Below are 23,133 nucleotides of genomic sequence, written 5' to 3' on the forward strand. Positions count from 1 at the left end.
TGTCATCTACAAACATTATAGTCCATGGTGATTCCCATGTAACCTCATCTGTCAGTCAACAACAGGACAATACATCTGCCTCTGACCTTCTCTATCAACATTTTTATAGCAAATACTGCATCTTTGGTTCATATTCTTGGTCAAAGCAAATACAATATCTCTAGTACTCTTTCTTTGGTAAAAAAGTTTACTTGATGGGGAAAAATACACATACCTCATTGGCTGAGTCCGAAGTGCTGTCTTCAAATCTTCTACCACCTTGTTTCTCATTTCCATTTCCTCTTCATCAAAGGAAAAAAGGGTCTGCATCTGGACATGTAGTGAAAAATTAGAAGGATAAGCAACTTATTAATATCACTAACTTTTTGGTTTCAAAGGTGCCAGTGATTAATTAATTAATAATGATTCTTTTATAATTTATAATATATTAATCTGTTTTGTTCATTCTTTTTTTGCAGAGAAACTTCATTAACATTCATCCATCCACACAGAAAGGTCACCTTGTCAGAATCAAACCAGGGTCTGTTGTGCTGTGAGACCAAAGCACTAATCACTGCACCACTGTGCCGCCATTTTATTACCATGAACAGAAAATTAGAAAATCAATGTGTCAACTTGAATTAGTAAAAGGGGCAAATACAAAATGAGCCTCAATAGTAAAGAATTCAGTTTAAGTTTAAATAGAACATATCAAATAAATCATTGCTCTCTTGAAATGATACATATTTTTAAACACTGTAAAAGAACACTGTAAAAAAACCTTTTGGACAAGTCACCAAGGCATCTAAACTAGTCGTTGTGTGCATGTATGCATCCCTTACCGCAAATGTTTCAAATTCAAGGCCCACAACACCATGCCATTTTATGTGGCCCACAGGAACGTCTGTAAAGGTCTGTTCTTAAAATAACTAAGCAAATTTACATTTTCCACAATCGATGATGATCATGCAAAGTGATGGCATCCCACCATTATAATGTGGTGCATCCATATCAATGCGATTTTTAACAAGTGGAATTAAGACATACAAATGTTCCCTAAATGTCCGGGAAGAGAAACATTGATGCAGATGGAGGCTGTTTCAAGAAAGATAAAAGGCGAATACATATTTGTGCTTCAAGGAGAAAATACGATATGTCTTGTGATATGAGGCAGTGTTGGTTGTAAAATAGTACAATCTACGTCTGCATTTTGACACCAAACACGGAGCTCAGTATGCCAAAGTTAGACTTCCAGAAAAAACAAATTGTCCAAGTATTAATAGCCAAATTATGATGACAGCAGAATGTGTTCATGAAGGTTAAATCCAAAAACACTACAGCAGTGAAAGCTAGCTTTATCGTGGCTGAAGAAATCGCCTGAGCTTTAAAGTCTTTTGCAGATGATGCCTTTTTGAAGCAGTGTATGCTGAAGGTCTGTGAGCAGGTGTGTCTCGACCAAATAAAGACTTTTAAAAATGGCACTTTCACAAGAAACAACATCGTGAAGTGAGTTACAGAACCAGCAGGAAACCTGGCAACACAGCTGGCAATGTGTTCACTATGTATTCACTATCCCTCCTCTGTACATGACTGAACTATCTCAGTCTGGCTTCTATGAGTTGAAAAGAAAAAAATCAGTTTTGAACTGATTTTAAAATACTTGTGATATTTCGTCATTAAACTGTGTCATTTTAAAGTAAGCAGAAATTAGATTTGAAAATAAATTTCACAGGTCACCCGTTGGTCGGGTCAGGAACCAATGGCTTCCGAGCATGTCCGGGTTATTGAAAGGGAGAAGAAATCAATTTTATCAGATGGCCTCAGATGGCTAGTCACCTCTTCTACCCTTGTCTCTCTTTCTTTTTCCTCATTCCTCAGTTCTTCAAAGTACTCTTTCCATCTTCCCATCACTCTTCTAGCATCTGTCAATACCTTTCCCACTGTATCCTTAATCACCCGGACCTGCTGTAATCCTCTCCATCTCTGTCTCTCTGTTTCACCAACCTGTATAGATCATTGTCTCCCTCCTTATTGTCCAACCAAACATACATTATATGCCCTTTGTTTTGTTTTGGCTACCTCTATCTTTTCCTTACGTTATATCTCCCTGTGCTCCTGTCTGTTCTCTTCAGACCTCTCAGTACCCCACTTCTTCGCTAACTCCTTTCTCTGTATATACTCCTGCACTTCCTCATTCCACCACCAAGTCTCCTTATCTACTTTCCTTCCAGATGACACACCGAGTACTCTCCTACCTGTCTCCCTGATAACATTAGCTGAAGTTGTCCAGTCATCTGGAAGCTCTCCCTGATCACCCAGAACCTTTCCCGACTCCTCCCTGAAAACCATACAACACTCCTTCCTTTTCAGCTTTGCACCAACACGCCCACTGACGTCTGCACCAATTACCACTCTCTCATCTCTGGGGATATTCTCCATTGCTTCATGTAACTCATTCCAGAACTTCTCCTTCTCCTCTAACTCACATCCCACCTGAGGGGCATAGCCCACCTTCAATTTCCAGTTTCAGACTCATAACTCTATCTGACATTCTTTTCACGTCCAGAACATTCCAAACAAACTCCACCTTCAATATAACTCCTACTCAATTTTTCTTCCTGTCAGTACCATGATAGTACAACTTAAAACCTGCTCCTAAGCTACTAGCCTTACTACCTTTCCACCTGGTCTCCTGGACACAGTTTCTCCCCCTAACTTCTCTGCATTATGTCAACCAACTTTCTGCCTTTTCCTGGTATCTTTCCAATAAGTCCCTTCTCTCAGTTGCAGACTCTTGCCTTTCCTCTTCTTTCTCTGCTTCTGAACACGCCTTCCTCCTCTCCTTCTTTGACTGTTTGGGTAAAATTCTACATCTGTCAAACATGTTCTTAGCAGCTCACAACTGTTGGTTGTACTTATTCTGTTATTTTGCCCCTTTCAATAGTGAAAATAAGATTTTGATCAAAGTCAATGTCATAACTAACGTTGAATGATAATTTTCTTTATTCAATTGGATAGCTTGATCATTGATTGATGGAGTAATGTGGGTTTCTTAACTTGACAATAGGGATACAAAAGGATACATGATGTAACAGAGCAACTACCCATTCATGCATTGTCTGCCACTTGTCCTGCACTCAGGGTCACAGGGGATGCCTATCCCAGCTGTCATCAGGCGAGAGGCGGGGTACACCATGGACTGATCGGCAGTCAATCGTAGGGCCACATATACTGTACAAACACAACCATGCACTCATTTCATGGTAATGTTTCCAATTTTTTCCAATTAACCTGCTGCATGTTTTTGGACTGTGGGAGGAAACCGGAGAACCCAGAGGTAATGCAAACTCCTCACAGAAAGGTCCCCTTGTCGGAATTGAAAGAGGGTCCTTCATGCTGTGAGGCTGAAGCACTTAGAACTGCGCCACCATGGTACCCAGAGAAACTCGTACCGTATTTTGCGCATTAAAAGGCGCACCTTAAAGCCTTTAGTCTTCTCAAAAACCGAGAGTGCGCCTTATAATGCAGTGCGCCTTATATGTGGATCAATATTGAGCCTCAAGAGGTCTCGCAACTGCGGGAACCAGCCACCGACTCCATTTTCTCCCCTAGAAGAAGTAGCTCGTGGTGCATGGTGGGATACATGACTGCACAAAGCGTGCATTTTCATTTCCATTTGTTTGTGTGTGTGTGTGTTTGCACGGTAAAAGCGGTAAAGGGGAATTCCAGTCCCACATCACTTGTGTGTATGGTGACCACAAAATGGCACCTTTCAAGAGACACGCTTACGATGCAGAGTTTAAACTAAAGGCGATCAGTCACACAGAAGAACACGGGAATAGAGCAGGAGGGAGAGAATTCAACATAAACTAATCAATGGGGCGGAAGTGGAGGAAGCGACAAGGTGACTTGCGCCAAGTAAATAAGACCAGAGTTGCCTAGGGAACAAAGCGAGATGGCTACAGTTAAAGGACAAACTTGAAGTGGGTTGTTGAACAGAGAGCAGCAGGTAGAAGCATCTCTAAAGTCACTATTCGAATGAATGCTACAGTGCTAGCTAGCGGCATGAACATCAATGAGTTTAGAGGCGGTCCTTCTCGGTGCTTTCATTTATGAAAAGCTTTGAACTGTGACACTGGAAATACATTGTTTTCAACGAAGGCGGCGCAAATATCGGTAAATTGTTTACTTATTGCTAGGGGGGAGGTAACAGAAAATAATTGATAAGAACTAATTTAGTGGATGCATAACATATAATTATAATCTATTATATGCGCCTTATAATGCGGTGCGCCTTATATATGATTTTTTTTTTTTTTTAAATAGGCCATTCATTCAAGATGCGCCTTATAATCAGGTGCGCCTAATGGTGCGGAAATACTTTTTTTTTTACATCCGTGCAAATGTATATGTAAATTTGGGATTTGAATGTAATAAATTCAAAGTTATTCAACATTAAGGAGTAGTTACATTTATTTAACATTAAATTTGGTAACATTTATATGGTTAGGGTTTGTGTTAGGGTTATGCTGATGTGGCCTTTTGTGAAAATTAGTTATCCTGTTTTCTAAACTTTACTCATTAAAAGGTCAGGCAGGCCAAAGTGACCTACAAATAAAGTAAATTTTGAAGAATTAATACATTTCCACGGAACTGAAGGGACACACTGTGTTTTGACTACTTTACAACTAGTGTCTGTCCTCAGTGAATTAAGTTGACATATAGTGCAGTCTTATGTCTGTCATAGATGGTTCATCAAGACCATTCATTGTCTATTTTCCCCTGCCTTTAGTCCTGCACAGAAAAATCTTGTGTGATATAAATGAGAGAAAACATTGATGTTGAGGTATTGCTTGTGAACCCCAAATACTACTAAACCCAATTCTAATGAAGATGGGATGTCGTGTAAAACATAAATAAAAACAGAATACAACGATTTGCAAATAATTTTCAACCAATATTCAGTTGAAAACACTGAATAAACAAAGATATTTAATGTTAAAACTAATAAACCTTAATGTTTTTTGCAAATACTGTATTCACTCGTTACCTGTAACACATTCCAAAAAACTGGGACAGGAGCATTTTTACCACTGTTGCATCACTTTTCCTTTTGACAACAATCAGTAAGTGTTTTGGAACTAAGGATATTAATTGTGTAAGCTTTGTAAGTGGAATTCTTTCCCATTCTTGCTTTATGTACAATACCTGTTGTCGTATTTTGCACTTAATCATGCCGCTCACATTTTCATTAGTCTTTCAATAGACAAGTCTGGACTGCAGGCAGGCCAGTCTAGTACCTGCACTCTTTCACAATGAAGCCACACTGTTGTAATGCGTGCAGAGTGTGTCTTGGCATTGCCTTGCTGAAGTAAGCAGGGATGTCCCTGAAGAAGACGCAGCTCGATTGTAGCATATGTTCTTTCAAAACCTGCATGTATTTTTCAGCATCAATGGTATCTTCACAGATGTGCAAGTTCCCAATTTCATGGGTACTAACACACCCCATACCATCACAGATGCTGGCTTTCGATGGTCCTTTTCCTTATTGGCCTGGAGAACATGCCCATTATTTCCCAAAACAATTTGAAATGTAGATTCATCAGACTACAGCACACTTTTCTGCTTCGCATCAGTAGCTCAGGCCTAGAGAAGCCGTTGGTGTTTCTGGGTGCGTGGTAGTTTCAACTTGCATTTGTAGATGCAGCAACAAACTGTATAAACTGACTTTGCCCAAATCATATAGGCCACTTTTAGTAAGAGTCGCCAGGAACTTTTAGGATACGGTAGAAAGTTGCCTACCATAGCTATTGGCAGATGAGGATCTGCTAAGATGAAGAAGTTACTTCTTGGAGAGTTGTTCCAGGTGGTGGATGCGTACCAAGTACAGTATCTTGCTTAATCCAAAAGACCAACAACCATGGGACAGGGACAATGCAAAACCACAAACATAAATGACAAACCGATAATTTACAAAACATAGACTGACGCGGATGAATCAGAGGGAGTCACGATTTCATCTGTGCCCCTTCACGGAGAAATTCTTACTTTGCTGTCCGCAGTGCATTTGGCCCGCATGCGTCTGCTATGGAGGAAAACATGTTGTGTAAGAAAAGAGAAAAAAGAGGGAGGACAAGGGGGAAGGAGAGGGAAAACTAGCCACTCCCAAACCCCCCTGTAGGGGGGCACAGTGTGGTATTACGAAAAAAAACACCTCAGCACGTAAGCAACATAATAAGACATTACATCAAACATTACAACAGTACTCAAAAGTTGCACGTGTGGGAAGGGGGAGGATGTTGGGTTCGGGATGGTCAGGTGTTGCAGCACAGACACTTGAGGCCATGCATGCTGACCAACAGAGGAACTCGCACTGGCCTCTGTATGCTGCTCTGTGATGAAAGGAAGGAGGGTGTGGAAGCTGAGAAGGCATTGAGTTGAGGGGGTGTGTGCGTTATGTGTCTCCATGTGTCTGTGTGAGCCCGCAGACTTCACACTTGGCCCAGCTTGTGTTTGTGCAACATGGCGCTACCCCTTGCCCCATCGGCCCCCCTACGATGAGCCGTTCACAGTTCTTGAAGCGGGCACTAAGAGTTTTGTGTTGGACATGGGCAGCGTAGGGAGCAGGTATCACTCGATCAGCTGAAGGCAGCACACATGATGTCTGGCGAAGTTCTGTTTCCTCCCTAGGTTCCCTGCCCTGGTCACCCTCCATCCAGGACCTCGGCAGCACCGCCACACGTCCACGATCTGGTGTCCACGGCTATTTCGACCGCGAGACACTGCAACCTGACACTGCAGGCCTCACGTGAGGGACTACTTTGTGTTCCACGTTCCCCTCTAGGTGTTGGTGGGGGGCAGGTGGCGCACACTAAGGGACGTGGCCTCTCACCCCAGGGGACTAGGCGTGGTATAAACCGGTTATACATTCGCCCCAGAAGTTGGCTGTGGCAGTTGTTTGTTAGTGCTTTGTTGAATAAAGTTAAACTCATCCAAAAATATACTGTAATTTCCTCGCTGAGCACCACACAACCAGATTTCAATGTAATAACGAACCTGATTTCACAATGATGCATGGAAACAAACATCTAAATTTGTTGACTTCCTTCAAAAATCAACACACTTCATGCCATTGGGAGGATGAGATTTCAGAGGGATTTTGACAAAACTACTTCCACACATTCCTGAACCACGAATAATTAGACGAAATTCAACTGACCCTCGTAATGATACCACAGCAGCAGCAGATTATGTGTGGAACAGACCACGTGATCTTCAAGGTTTCTTTGATAATCTCAAGGACTTTCTAATGAAACTGTACAGAGACTCACAGGATCTTTCTGCGATACACATATGTACACAGAAACAAGACGAGGCAGTAAAATTGTTTGTGCACAGGTGCAGACAGATGTTGGAAAATGAGGCAGGTCTGCCACCAGAGTTGAACCAGGTGATCAAAACCACATGCATGTTTAATATGATACCAGAATGCAATCAGTTGGTCAAGGTGTTGGCTCCAGAAGATTTATACACAATGTCTATCGAGAACTTCTGTAGATGGCCTTAGCGGGAAGTTTCCTGAAAAAATTGAAACCAAAAATGATGATGTTGACTTTCAAGGGAGAAGATGATCTCAATCCAGCTTTGGCGAATCCTCCTAAGTCATTCCTTACCGCATATTCTGCCAACGCACCTGTCTGTAAAAAAAAAAAAAAAAAAACTGCCAGCAAAATTATGTGCAAGGAATTCATTCCTAGGTTTGGAATACTTGACAGTATCAATAATGATAAGGGACAATGCAGCCTTAGGGCAACACTGGCCCGTGTCTCCCCGAGCCTGCCTTGGGGGGGCACGGAGCAGTGTCTCCCTGAGCTGGTCCCAAGCCCAGAAAAATGAAGGGGCTTGCGTCAAGAAGGGCATCTGGCGTAAAACTTTTGCCAAAACCAAACATGCAATTCAAACATAACCATATCATATTGGATCGGTTGAGGACCGGGTTAACAACGACGGCCATTGGTACTGATGGCCTACAGGGTACTAATGGAAATTGGGCTATTGTGGGTCAAAGAACAAGAAGAAGAGGAAGAGTGCGTGTTCGGAAGCAAGAGTCTGGGACTGGGAGTAGGTACTTTGAATATCGGCACTATTACAGGAAAAGGTAGAGAGTTGGTTGACATGATGCAGAGAAGGAAGGTGGATATACTGTGTGTCCAGGAGACCAGGTGGAAAGGTAGTAAGGCTAGAAGCTTAGGAGCAGGCTTTAAGTTGTACGATTATGGTACTGACAAGAAGAGAAATGGAGTAGGAGTTATCTTGAAGGAGGAGTTTGTTAGGAACGTCCTAGAGGTGAAAAGAATGTCAGATAGACTTATGAGTCTGAAACTGGAAATTGAAGGTGTGATGCTCAATGTTGTTAGCGGCTATGCCCCACAGGTGGGATGTGAATCTGAAGAGAAGGAGAAGTTCTGGAATGAGTTAGATGAAGTAATGCAGAATATTCCCAGAAATGAGAGAGTGGTCATGGGTGCAGACTTCAATGGACATGTTGGTGAAGGCAATAGAGGGGAAGAAGAAGTGATGGGCAGATTTGGTATCCAGTATAGGAATGCCGAGGGACAGATGGTGGTAGATTTTGCAAAAAGGATGGAAATGGCTGTAGTGAACACCTTTTTCCAGAAAAAACAGGAACATAGGGTAACTTATAAGAGCGGAGGTAGGAGCACGCAGGTAGACTACATCTTGTATAGACGGGGTAACCTGAAAGAGATCAGTGACTGCAAAGTAGTTGTAGATGAGAGTGTAGCCAGACAGCATAGGATGGTGGTCTGTAGGATGACTCTGGTGACAAGGAAGATGAAGAGGACAAAGGCAGAGCAGAGGACAAAATGGTGGAAGCTGAAAAGGGAGGAGTGTTGCATGGTTTTCAGGGAGGAGTCGAGAAAGGGTCTGGGTGGTCAGGGAGAGCTTCCAGATGATTGGACAACAACAGCTAGTGTCATCAGGGAGACAGGTAGAAGAGTACTTGGTGCGTCATCTGGAAGGAAAGTAGACAAGGAGACTTGGTGGTGGAATGAGGAAGTGCAGGAGTGTATACAGACAAAGCGGTTAGCGAAGAAGAAGTGGGATACTGAGAGGACTGAAGAGAACAGACAGGAGTTCAGGGAGATGCGGCGAAAGGTAAAGATAGAGGTAGCAAAGGCAAAACAAAGGGCTTATGATGACTTGTATGCTCAGTTGGATAGTAAGGAGGGTGAGAATGATCTATACAGGTTGGCGAAACAGAGAGATAAAGATGGAAAGGATGTACAACAGGTCCGGGTGATAAAGGACAGAGAGGGAAATGTATTGACAGATGCTAGAAGAGTGATGGGAAGATGGAAAGAGTACTTTGAAGAGCTGATGAATGTGGAAAATGAAAGAGAGGCAAGGGTAGAAGAGGTGATTATTGTAGACCACAAAGTAGAAAAAATTAGTAAAAGTGAAGTGAGGAAGGCATTGAAGAGGATGAAGAGTGGAAAAGCAGTTGGTCCTGATGATATACCTGTGGAGGTGTGGAAGTGTCTAGGAGAGGCAGCGGTAGATTTTCTGACTAGATTATTCAACAGGATCTTAGAGAGTGAGAAGATGCCTGAAGAATGGAGACAAAGTGTGATGGTGCCTATTTTTAAGAATGAAGGGGATGTGCAGAATTGTGGCAACTACAGAGGGATAAAGTTGATGAGACATACAATGAAGTTACGGGAAAGAGTAGTGGAAACTAGACTGAGAGCAGAAGTCAGCATCTGTGAACAGCAGTATGGCTTTATGCCTAGAAAGAGTACTACAGATGCAGTATTTGCGTTGAGAATGCTAATAGAAAAGTATAGAGAAGGCCAGAGGGAGCTGCATTGCGTTTTTGTAGACCTAGAAAAAGCATATGACAGGGTGCCAAGAGAGGAGCTCTGACATTGTCTGAGGAAGTCTGGAGTGGCAGAGAAGTATGTTAGACTGGTGCAGGACATGTATGCTAGCTGTGAGACACTGGTACGGTGTGCTGTAGGGGTAACCGAGAAGTTCAAGGTGGAGGTGGGACTCCATCAGGGATCAGCTCTGAGCCCCTTCTTGTTCGCAATGGTGATGGATAGGCTGATAGATGATGTTAGACAGGAATCTTCATGGACCATGATGTTTGCAGATGACATTGTGATCTGTAGTGAGAGCAGAAAACAGGTAGAGGAAAATCTAGAGAGGTGGAGGTATGCTCTGGAAAGGAGAGGAATGAAAGTTAGTCGCAGCAAGACAGAATATATGTGTGTGAATGAGAGGAACTCGAGTGGAGCGGTGAGGCTACAGGGAGTGGAGATCAAGAAGCTGGAGGATTTCAGGTACTTAGGGTCAACAGTCCAGAGCAACGGAGAGTGCGGAAAAGAGGTGAAGAGACGGGTCCAAGCAGGTTGGAATGGGTGGAGAAAAGTGTCAGGGGTACTATGTGATAGAAGACTATCGGCCAGAATAAAAGGAAAGGTGTACAAGACAGTGGTGAGACCAGCGATGATGTATGGACTAGAAACTGTTACAACGACCAAAAGACAGCAGGCAGAACTAGAGGTTGCAGAGATGAAGATGTTGAGGTTCTCTTTGGGAGTGACCAGGATGGATAGGATCAGGAATGAGTCTATCAGAGGGACGGCACATGTTCGATGTTTTGTAGAGAAGGTCAGAGAAGCCAGACTGAGATGGTTCGGTCATGTGCAGAGAAGAGATAGTGCATATATTGGTAGACGGATGCTGGAATTGGAGCTGCCAGGCAAGAGGTCTCGAGGAAGACCAAAGAGAAGATTTATGGATGTAGTGAGAGAGGATATGAAGGTAGCTGGTGTGAGAGAGGAAGATACAGAGAATAGGGTTAGATGGAGAAAGTTGACTTGCTGTGGCGACCCCTGACGGGAAAAGCCGAAAGAAGAAGAAGAAGAAGAAGATGAAGTATTAATGGCTACAATGAGCTACATATGCTTCATCATATTGCCTCATCTTAGTTTTTGGGTGACTTTCTTTTGTCTAATTATCTCTGTTACTCACCACTTTTCTTATCATCCCTGTTAAAGATTTTTCCATGGTGTCTCTTGAGGGTTTGTTCACTGCACTTCATATCTCCTGCTCTGTGCTGTGTGTGTACATGCTCATTGCAAAAAACCCTACACCATAGAGCAGGGGTCTCAAACTCAATTTACCTGGGGTCCAGTGGAGCTAATACTCTGCGCACACTCTGACAATGAGAGCGCCACTGCCACCTACTGTGGATATGCAATTGCACTTTATTCCATCCATCCATCCATCCATCCATCCATCCATCCATCCATCCATCCATCCATCCATCCATCTTCCCCCAGTTATCCAGAATCAGGTCGTGGGGGCAGCAGCCGAAGCAGTGAGGTCCAGACCTTCCCCATCATATGGTCCTGCTCCTCTGGGGAGATGTTCCCAGGCCAGCCTGGAGACATAGTCCTGGGTCCTGGGTCTTCCCGGTTCTGTTTTTCCAGATGGACATGCCCAGAATACCCCCCCCTTCTGGGAGGACCAAGCTCCAACCAAGCTCCAACAACGATCACTCAGGGACCAAAAAGCCCGTATAATAGGGTTCGATGCCCCCTACTCCCGGAGCCCCCACAAGAGAGAGGGCATTAAACCATTTCCACTGCGCCCAGATCCACGAAACACATGTGGACTGGTTGGCCAAACTCCTGTGCACACTTAAGGACCCTGCTGAGGTGGACCCTCTTCTCCAGAACCATTGAATAGACCTTACCAGGGAGGCGTCCCTGGTAAGGTCTATTCAGTGTTAGGGTGTGATCCCCCTGCAGTTGGAGCACACCCTCCAATACCTTTTGAAAAAGGGGGATCACCACTCCGGTCTGCCAGTCCATTCACATTGTCCCTGATATCCACGCAATGCAGCAGAGGCAAGACAGCCCTACAGCATCCAGAGCCTTGAGGAACCCAGGGCGGACCTCATCCACCCCCAGGGCCCCACTACTCAAGAGTTTTTTGACTGCTTAGGCAGTCAACTTCGGTCAACTTAGGCAACTTCAGCCCCAGAAATAGGTGTGTCTGGTCCAGAGTCCCCTGGCTCTGCTTCCTTATTGGAAGGCGTTTCAATGGGGTTGAGGAGGTCTTGGAAGTATTCCTGCTACTGACGTCTACAATGTCTCGAGTTGAGGTCAGCAGCACTCCACTCCCACTGTACACAGTGTTGACAGAGCACTGCTCCCCCCTCCTGAGCCGCTGGATCAGGGGTCTGGAACCTATGGCTCGTGAGCCAGGTGTGGCTTTTTTGATGATTGCATCTGGCTCACAGAAAAAAAAATATTCTGACTTCTTTTAATCTATCCATCGATTTTTCACTGCTCATGTCCTGTTCAGGGCGGCAGTTCGCCGCAGGAGCAAGTGTCCATTATTTTTAATTGGATGATACTGGCCTAGGTTGGCCGTTGCTGGGTAAACCAGTAAATGGCCCATTTTGAATCAGTCTGCTCAGTCATAAGCTCAAAGCTAACCCTTCGATAAAGAAGATGGGGAAAAGAAAAAAAGATCACGAATATTTCAGAATGAATGGACCTAAGAATTCGCAATGGTGGAGAGAGCTGGTTCTGCAGTGTGTCTAATTTGCAATGACAAAATTGCATTGATGAAACGGTCGAATGTAAAGCGGCACTTTGACACGCGCCATGCTACCTTTCGATCAAAATACCCTGCGGGAGAAAGAGGAAAGAAAGCGCGCCAAGAGCTACTGAGCAGGGTGCAAGCTAGCCAGCGGCAAGTCCGTGTATGGACCCGGCAAGGTGGCTATAATTCCGCTAGCTTTGCTGGATCTTTGGTAATAGTGAGAAATTGAAAAGCAATCACAGATGGCGAGTATGCTAAAACGATCATGCTGGATGTAGCCAATGAACTTTTTGATGATCTTCCGAAGACAATCGAGCGGATACAAGACATGCCTCTGTCGGCAAGAACTGTTCATGATAGTACCATCATGATGGCAAGCAAAGTAGAGGAAACTAAATTGAAGGACATAAATGCAGCACCGTTCTTTTCCCTGCCTTTGCATGAGTCAACAGACATAAGCCATTTGTTGCAGTTCAGCGTGATTGCAAGATATGCTGTTGATGACACACTGAGCGAAGAAAGTCTTGCTGTTCTGCCAATAAAAGGATCCACAAGAGGTGGGGATTTATTCAAGTCTTTCATTGAGTTTGCTCGAGAAAAAAAATCTACCTATGGATAAACTTCTCTAAGTGTGTACTGATGGTGCTTCGTGTATGGTGGGAAAAATTTGTGGAAAGGATTTGTGGTGCGCCTGCCTTACGGCTGCAGACACACATGCTACCTTTGGGTCTGCCAGGTCTGACCAGCATCCTCCCCCACCATTGGAGCCAGCTCGCCATCAGGTGGTGATCAGATGACAACTCTGCCCCTCTCTTCATCCAAGTGTCGAGGACACGCAGCCGCAAGTCCAACAACACGACCACAAGGTCGATCAAAGAACTGTGGCCTCAGGTGCATTGGTGCCAAGAGCACATATGGACACAAACATGGTGTTTTGTTATAGACAATCTGAAGTCCAATAACAAAATATCGCTCAGGTTCAGATTGGGAAAGACCCCCCCCGATCACAACCTTCCAAGTTGCACTGCCGTTGCCCACGAGTCTCCCAGTAGAACAAGGAAGTCCCCGGTAGGAGTGCCTCTCTCTCATCCATATAGGATTGCTAGTCTCACACTGTCTCATATATCTTTCCTTACATTCAATTCCTTTCATTTATTCCATGGATTCATTTCTTCACCTCTTTCCAAAACTCTCCATTGCTCTGAACTGTTGACCCTAAGTACTCAAATCCTCCACCTTCTTTATCTCAACTTATTGTAGTCTCACCGTTGCACTTGGATCCCTCTCATTCACAAAGATATTTTCTGTTTTAAAGCAGCTTACCTTCATTACTCCCCTTGCCAGAGCACACCTCCACCTCTCTAGATTTTCCTCAACTTTTTTCCCGTTCTCACTACGGATCACAGGATCATCTGAAAACATCATAGTCCACAGAGACTTCAGTCTAACCTTATCTGTCAGCCTGTCCATCACCCCAGCAAACTAGAAGGGGCTCAGAGCTGATTCATAATGTAGTCCCACTTTCACCTTAAACTTCCTTGTCACACCTACAGCATACCTCACCACTGTCTAACAGCTCAGATGCATGTCCTGTACCAGTCTCACAGACTTCTCTGCCACCCCAGACTTACTCATGGAGTACCTTGGCTCCTCTCTCAGCACCCTGTTGAATGCCTTTGTAGATCTACAAAGGCACAGTGAAGAGCCCTCTGACCAAGTCCGTATTTCTCTTAACAATCTTAAAGCAATGCTGCATCTGTAGTACTCTGTCTAGGTATGAAACCACACTGCTGCTCACAAATGTTGACTCCTTCTCCCAGTCTAGTTTTCACTCTTTCCCATAACTTCATTGCATACCTCATCAACTTTATTCCTCTATTGTTACTACAATTCTGCACATCCCCCTTATTCTTGGGCACCATCATGCTTCTCCTTTCCTCAAGTACCCTCTCACTCCATAAGATCCTGGTGAATAATCTAACCAGAAACCAACTGCCTTTCCTGCCTGTCTCTAACAGATAGTCACACCAACCTGTCTGTTGAGTGTGCAAATGGCCGATTTGTCATTGGACTGCATGTGAATGTAAGGAGCACAATGATTGATTGTTTTAAGGTCTCCCTTGGACTCCTTTGAAAAAGAGGTTTTTAATTTCAATGGGACTTTCCTAGTTAAATAAAGGAGAAATTAAATGAAATGGTGTGACCGAGGACTGGAAAGGAAACATAGGCTTAAATATGACTTCTACAAGTGGTCCTACCATGTCTTAGTATAAAACTGAAGCTAGGAAAAATGCTTCACATCTGAAAATCCCAGTAGAATGTGTTAAATTGTGATACACAGAGAAAAAAGCAGGGTTTGACTTACAGCAGCCATTGAGTTTATGTGGTCAATATAGTAGTCTGGCCAGCTTGTAGCTAGCTTGTTGGGGTCCTCTTGCTCCTGTTAATGGAGACAAAATGGAGACAAAGAAAAGGCAGTAAAATAGTGATTTAGTTCATTGGTATTTTGAAGATGCCAATGGTCAAAATTGTATTGATAAATAATCTTATTACTTTTTATTAATTATGGCAAAAAAGTCATTATTTTAACACAATGCCATTAGACAATTATTTGGGGGAAGTTATTCTTTGAAGGAAGTTGGTTTCAGTTGGTTTCCATCTCTAGAATAAACGTTTATCCTATGATTATTTTTTTATCACACTAATGGCAGAAGATAGTAATATGTCTTCTGAATTGGGGGAATGTAGTCAATATTTGGTTGGTATTGAGCCGCAAGAGGTCTCGCAACTACAAGAAGAAGCTGCCGAACCCATTTTCTCCCATAGAAGAAGTAGCGCATAGTGCATGCTGGGATATATGACTGCATGAAGCATGCATTTTCATTTCAATTTGTGTGTGCGTGTGTGTGTGTGTAAAGACCCCAAAATGTCTCTTTTCAAGAGACATGCTTACGACACAGTTATCTCTTTGTTATTTCTTTGGTTATTTCTAAGGCTATCCATCACACAGTAGAACATGGGAATAGAGCAGCAACGGGAGAATTCAACATTAATGAATCAATGGTGCGGAAGTGGAGGAAGCAACAAGATGACCTGAGCCGAGTCAAGAAGACCAAACAGATTTTTCCCAAGGGAACAAAGCGAGATGGCTACAGTTAAAGGACAAACTTGAACAGTGGGTTGTTGAACAGAGAGCAGCAAGTAGAAGTGTCACCACGGTCACTATTCGAATTAAGGCAACAGTGTTAGCACGGGAACTTAACATCAATGAATTTAGAGGCGATCTTTCTTAGTGCTTTCGTTTTATGAAACGCTTTGAACTGTGACTAATTGAGCTGGAAATACATTGTTTTCAACGACGTCGGCACAAATACCGGTAAGAGCTACCGGTACATACGGTACCGTATTGTGAGTGCACTAACTTGTTTTGGGAGTGAACGGAGTTGTCAGAATGTTGGTTTGTATTCTATTAATAAAGTTTGACTGACTTATCTGACTGTTTTGTTGACATTCCCTTTATCGCAGCTCCATTTAGTGGATGCATAATGCAACAGCCTTGGTAGATGTCAAGGAGGCCGGACCATTAAAATGATAGCATACTCAGCAAAAAATAACCAAAATATCATGTCTTTCCTCTGTTTTGGTGTGAAGAAGTACAAGGACATTAGGAAAATCTTGGAATTTAATGAACAATCCTTTTATAAAACATTTCATGAAACACCCATATTTCCTTAGACAAACATGTAATTTACTTTTATCATTCACATGGATGCATTGCAACTGATCCCACTGATCGTACAAAGGCACAAAACTTTAACATTGGTATTTCGTATTGAAAAATATAGTAATGCACTTTACTTATAAAGAACTTATAAAGAAAGGGATTTTTAAACCATTTACACATGTGCATATGAAATCTAAATTGAATCCCTACCTACACCTTACAAATTAAAGAGAGTGCTATTAAATGTGTAAGGAAGAAAGTATTCACCTGCCCTTTAAATGTGTAAACTTCATCCATGAAACATGCATACACATACAATACATACTGAAAATGTATGGAGTTGCATTAACAGTAGAATTCCACCATACTCTTTTCAAATGAAGCTGGTGACTAACATTGAATTGCACATTTTCACTAGCAATTACGTGGCTGGCTTTTACCGCCGCTCCACTGATTTCTTGGCTATCGGTGAGCGTGGACTGCTGTTTCCTCAGACCCGCCAGTAATTCGTTGAACTTATCTCTTCTCAGTTGTCCTTGCAAGCTGTCTTATTTTTCGCTGTGATGAGTCTCGTAATGGCATAGTGGTTATATTCCTTAAATACCAACTTGTTGCAAACACACCAAGCACAAAGGTTTCCCATGCGTCTCTGTAAATAAATAGGACGTAGTCCATTTTTCTTTGAAAATCTACACTTTATCTACTTTTTTCTGTTTTGATAACGCCATTTTGGCTAATGAGGGAGTAGCAGGGAGTAGCAGAAACAACGTCGTAAGAAGCAGCAGATGGCACATTGATAACGTCTGCTGATTAGTCTGTCTCTGTGATGCGGCTTGTCTTCTACTCTGACCAAAATAGTGTGCCAAAATTCTTGAATTGCATTTAATTAAAAATAATAATAAATCCTTGCCTTTTATGCATTTTTTGACTTTCAAATTATCTTGTGGGCCTGATTGAGCCTCCGTGCGGGCGGGTTCCAGCCCGCGGGCCGTATGCTTGACACCCCTGAGGTTGACGTTTCTATTTACCTAACTCCATTTTGTTACATTGTTACTCTGTTACACTTACATGTGTAATGACAATAAAGTTGAATCTAATCTAATTATCTTAGATAACACACCACAACAGGTTACAGTCTCACATATATAAGCAAAACCAAAAAAGTTGTAACTGAAATTTTCACATCAACTTTCTCTTTTCTCTTACTTTCTCTCCCGTGTTTTAAATAAAATATTCTTATTTTTAAAACAGCCCACCAAAGCATAAACTGGCTTAAATTGGCAATTTAAAACTACCTGTTAATCGTAGTTGTCTCAAAGCTGTAACTCTGCTGAAATGAGATCATCTCTAAGCAAAGAGCCTACACAGTATTAAACTCACCACAGTTCTCTGCTCCATTAGTCAACAGAGGAGACAGAGTGAGAAGCCTGTGGCCATGGGAGAGAAAAACCTCATACTTGAGGAACAAAACTAGCAGTACTCTTCCTCAGGAACTTGCCAGTTTTGTCTCAGTGCGTTTCTTTGGAAAATAAGTCTTAAGGATTGTTTAAAAAGTCACTATGTCTACCAACATAGTTAAATGGAAACCCTTGGTGGCAGAAAATGCTCTTAGGGGACAGGTATGTTTGACTAACTGGTAGTGGCAAGCAGGGTGCTGCACCAGCTAGAAGCAAGGAAGCACTTAAGCTCAGTTTTTCCCACTTAAGACAGCATAATCACAGACATGTATGTACATAAATTGGTAAATCATTGGAAAATTGGCAAATCATTTTCAAGGTTTTCTTTGAGTTTCCTTGATTTTAATAAAGGACATATTATTATTATTATTATTATTATTATTATTATTATTATTATTATAATGAAGAATGGTTGAAAACCGGCAGTAGCAGCAGTGGGGTTCTTACCATTGCCTGTATAATGGTGCAAATTGTGCATGGTACACTTTTAGTTTACCTTATTTTGGTTTTCCACGAGTGTGGTCTTACTGCACTGGCTTACAGGTTGCCCATCAAACTCACCATTGTGGGTCTGCTTTCTAATGAGTAGTAATGATTGTCTGGGAGGTTTGGTATTATGAGGTCACTGTAAGAATGATTGCAAGTTATTTCTATGGATGTTCTCATTCATCCAGGTCATGGTTTATCCTTGTCAGTCTTTTTGTGGCAACTGGACTCAGTGTAATTTTCTTTCCAAACCTCTTTCTCTGTATAAACTTCTTGACCACCCTTTGCCTTTGTCCTCTTCATCTTCCTTTTCACCAGATTCTTCCAACAAACCACTATCCTATGCTATCTGGTTACATGCTCACCTACAGCTACTTTGCTGTACAGCTGCACAATCACTTCTGCTAGCCCTCTACGCAGAAAAATAAAATGTTGATGATGCTGTTGCTTCAACCGATCAGATTTCGAGTTGGCGACATCAAAACCTTCTAGCAGGCTAAAGCAACGTCATCGTGTTCACACCCCCTGATTGGATAGACAGAGAGTGTATTAGCGAGGAGATGCGTACTAGCGAGCCGCGAACAGAAATATAGTTGTGTTTGTTTAATATTGGTTTTATCAATCCACAATGGCTACAGGAGGAAAAGAAACGGATTTAGTTGCTAATATATGGTTAAAGCCATTTTCTAGATGGAGTTTTGAAGAAAAGCTGGACATAGTAAAAGATGGTTGGGCAACTCCTGAGCTAGCGAACCTGTCACAACCAGGGAAAGGATTTATCCAATATTTTCAAGCCACGAACTATGACCGGTACCCCCGGCTCACAGGCTCCGAGGTACACTGCAAATTGTATTGCTGTGAGTGCTTGAAGCTGAAGCGCACGGATAATCTGTACAACAGAATAATTTAAGGCTTTTTGAGGAAAGAACGGTGGATGGATTTTGTCTACAAATGATCAGAATTTTTGTTTTTGGTAAGTAAAATGTGTGTGTGGGGGGGTGTCAGTGGAAGAGTACAGAGTTGGCCCAGAGTCGTCATGTGATGCGGTCCCGCAGGTGAACTTTAACACTACACAAGTTGTCTATCTGTGATGCACCTCTCTCGAAACTGCATTTCTGCATAATAAGATCTTTTTTTATAGCCATAAACTAATTATTGGGGGGTGGATTGATTCGGAGCACTACAGAAGGCCTAAATGTAAAATGCATGGCCCGCCACTGGTTATTAGTAGTAACTAAAAATTATCAATGATTATTAGTTATCAATCAAAGTTCTTGGAATATTATTAACTCAATAATGATACCAACCTTTGTTTGGGGCACCAACAGCAAAGCTGGAAAACAATAACTAGTCAGTGGAACACAGTCTCAAGAAGTAAGTATTTATCTAAAATGTCAATATTTAATTATATTTTATGTAAATAAGTTGTAAGTTCGAGCACCGACCCTATCACTCAGTCTTGTTACAATATTCGCACACAAAATACCAATATAACTGATACCAATATAATAAAGTTTATTTGACAATCTGAGATGCAGGTGTGTGTGTGCATGTGTGCGGGTGTTGAGGGACTTTAAAAATGGCAGCAGCCTCAGAAAACTACTTAATGGTGGTCTGAATGCAGAATTACCAAAATGGCGGCGGTTGTAGTCCAAAGGCTATCACATGGTGCTAACATGTAACTGGGGCCATGAGGCACAAAGGAATGAATGGAATGCCAATAGATAATGTCCTGTGTAAAAATTACATGAAGGGGCTTTCGTGTTAGGAAAAGAAAGTAGGGAGAATTAGAAGAGCACCTAGTCAAAAAGGAAACAATAGCAATGACGCGGGAATACAGTGATTACCCAAGGCACAGGTAAACAGCAGTTACAACCCTAACACAAAACTGATCAATAACTCATTCTTGCCCAGATGCTAATACTAGCCTCCTGAAATGAGCTGATCAGGGATGTGATGTACCAGGGACGGAAGGGCCAATCGGGCGGTCGTCGGCAGGAGCGAGGTGTCCTCTGGGGGCATCTGTAGATGCGATTGGCTCGCAGAGATTTTCAGGTGCAGTTTGCAGGTCCGGTACTCAGATCGGGCCATCAAGCTTGGAACCATGGCCCAGATTGGTGGGAAAAAAAAATGTCTTTGCGTGTATATACAACCGCCTCTTGGGCACTAGAGTGCAGCTATAAAAGCATTGTTTCAGTTTAAAACGAGCGGCTATAATGGGTTGATGATGTCACAATGTGTTCCTGATTGTGTCCAATGGGTGATGGCACCCCCCACCCCCCATAGTAGGCAGCTCTCCCTCTCATCACTTGCCTCCAGAATGTGTACTGGAGTTAGCGGGAAGGTGAGAATTTTTTTTTTGCAGTGTGGGGGTCGATCCTTAGACCAAAAAATTCGACCCCTTTTGTTTAACACACAGTGAATGAATACAGAAATAAGCTGGGTTAACAGAAATAAGGTTCTGTTTAAGTCTGTACTTGAGGCACAACACCCCCTTTCATTTCATTAAGATTAATAGTCTTCTATCGCATGTAGAAAAGAGCTGAAGAGACAGGTCCAAGCATGTTGGAATGAGTGGAGAATGAAAGGAAAAGTGTACAAGACAGTGGTGAGACCAGTGATGATGTATGGCCTAGAAACAGTTACAATGACGAAAAGACAGGAGGCAGAACTAGAGGTTGCAGAGATGAAGATGTTGAGGTTCTCTTTCGGAGTGACCAGGATGGATAGGATCAGGAATGAGTCTATCACAGGATGTGATACATGCACATGTTGGATGTTTTGGAGAGAAGGTCAGAGAAGCCAGACTGAAATGGTTCTGTCATGTAAAAGGAGGGATAGAGAATATATTGATAGACGGATGCTGGAATTGGAGCTGCCAGGCAAGAGGTCTCGAGGAAGACCACAGAAAAGATTTATGGATGTAGTGAGAGAGGATATGAAGGTAGTTGGTGTGAGAGAGGAGGATACAGAGAATAGGGTTAGATGGAGAAAGTTGATTTGCTGAGGCAAACCTGAAGGGAAAAGCTGAAAGAAGAAGAAGAAGAAGAAGGAGTCTTCTATCGCATAGTACCCCAGAGATTTTTCTCCACCCATTTCCACCTGCTTGAACCTTTTTCTTTACCTCTTTTCCACACTCTCCGTTGCTCTGGACTATTGACCTTAAGTACTTAAAATCATCCAACTTCTTGATCTCCATTCCCTATAGCCTCACCGTTCCACTAGGGTTTCTCTCATTCACACACACATATTCTGTCTTGCTACAACTAAACTTCATTCCTCCCCTTTCCAGAGCATACCTCCAACTCTCTAGATTTCCCTTAACCCTCATATTATGTTAAGGGTCAATTTGGGTTAACCTCTTCCCCGTTTTCACTACGGATCACAATGTTATCTGCAAACATCATGGTCCATGGAGATTCCTGTCTAACCTCATCTGTCAGCTTGTCCATCACCAGTGCAAACAAGAAGGGGCTCAGAGCTGATCCCCGATGAAGTCCCACTTCCAAACTGAACTTCACCGTTACATCCACAACACATCTCACCACTGTCTCACACCTAGCAAACTAGCATACATGTCTTGCACCAGTCCAACATAGTGATCTGCCACCCCAGACTTCCTCATACAATACGAGAGTTCCTCTCTCTGCACCCTGTCGTATACTTTTTTCTCTGTACTTCTCTATTAGCAGTGTCAATGCAAATACTGCATCTGTCGCTCTCTTTCTAGGCATGAAGCCATACTGCTGTTCACAAATGCTGAGTTCTGCTCTCAGTCTAGTTTCCACTACTCTTTCCCATAACTCTATTGTAGGGCTCATCAACTTTATCCCTCTATAGTTACCGCAATTCTGTACATCACCATTATTCTTGAAGATGAGCACAATCACATTTCTTCTCCATTTCTCAACAATCTTCTCACTGTTGAATGATGCTGTTGAATGATCTAGACAGAAGTTCTGCCTCTGCCTCTTCTAGATACTATCATCAGGACCAACAGCCTTTCCACTTTTCATCCTCTTCAATGCCTTCCGCACTTCACTTTTACAAATCTCTCCTACTTTGTGGTCTACAATGGTCACCTCTTCTACCCTTGCCTCTCTTTCATTTTCCACATTCATCAGTTCTTCAAAGTACTCTTTCCATCTTCCCATCACTCTTCTAGCATCTGTCAATACATTTCCCTCTCTTTCCTTCAATCACCCAGACCTTCCGTACATCCTTTCCATCTCTATCTCTCAGTTTTGCCAACTAGCACAAATCATTCTCTCCCTCCTTTCTGTCCAACCGAGCGGACAAGTCATGGCACACCCTTTGTTTTGCCTTTGCTACCTCAATCTTTACCTTACGCTGTATCTGTCTGTTCTCTTCAATCCCCTCAGTGTCCGACATCTTCTTTGCTAACCACTTTCTCTGTATATTCACTGTATATACTACAGGACTGTCTCAGAAAATTAGAGTATTGTGATAAAGTTCTTTATCTTCTCTATGTCTGCAATTAAAAAAAAAAATCATTATATTCAAATATTTTGAGATAGGATTTTTGAGTTTTCTTAAGATGTAAGCCATAATCAGCAATATTAAAATTGTAAAAGGCTTGCAATATTGCAGTTGATTTGTAATGAATACGGAATGTATGACATTTTTGTTTTTGTAATCGCATGACAGAAGATCTTCTTCTTTCGGCTTTTCCCTTCAGGGGTCGCCACAGCGAATCAACTTTCTCCATCTAACCCTATTCTCCGTATCCTCCTCTCTCTCACCAACTACCTTCATATCCTCTCTCACTACGTCCATAAATCTTCTCTTTGGTCTTCCTCGAGACCTCTTGCCTGGCAGTTCCAA

General features: G+C 42.6%; 1 protein-coding gene across 1 annotated transcript in view; it reads right to left on the reverse strand.

Annotated features, from left to right (window-relative positions):
• daam2 (dishevelled associated activator of morphogenesis 2) overlaps positions 1 to 23,133 on the reverse strand; it is a 136,585-nt gene that overhangs the window by 64,557 nt on the left and 48,895 nt on the right. The window contains exons 4-5 of the mRNA XM_086146706.1: positions 14,987 to 15,061; positions 215 to 309 (exon numbers count right to left, since the gene is read on the reverse strand). Coding sequence (XP_086002832.1) covers positions 215 to 309; positions 14,987 to 15,061 — 170 coding nt within the window. The remainder of the gene's footprint in view (positions 1 to 214; positions 310 to 14,986; positions 15,062 to 23,133) is intronic.

Source organism: Fistularia commersonii, chromosome 1, assembly GCF_037954325.1.
Source record: "Fistularia commersonii isolate RoL2024-O1a breed Wild chromosome 1, RoL_Fcom_v1.0, whole genome shotgun sequence".
Lineage (NCBI taxonomy): Eukaryota > Metazoa > Chordata > Actinopteri > Syngnathiformes > Fistulariidae > Fistularia > Fistularia commersonii.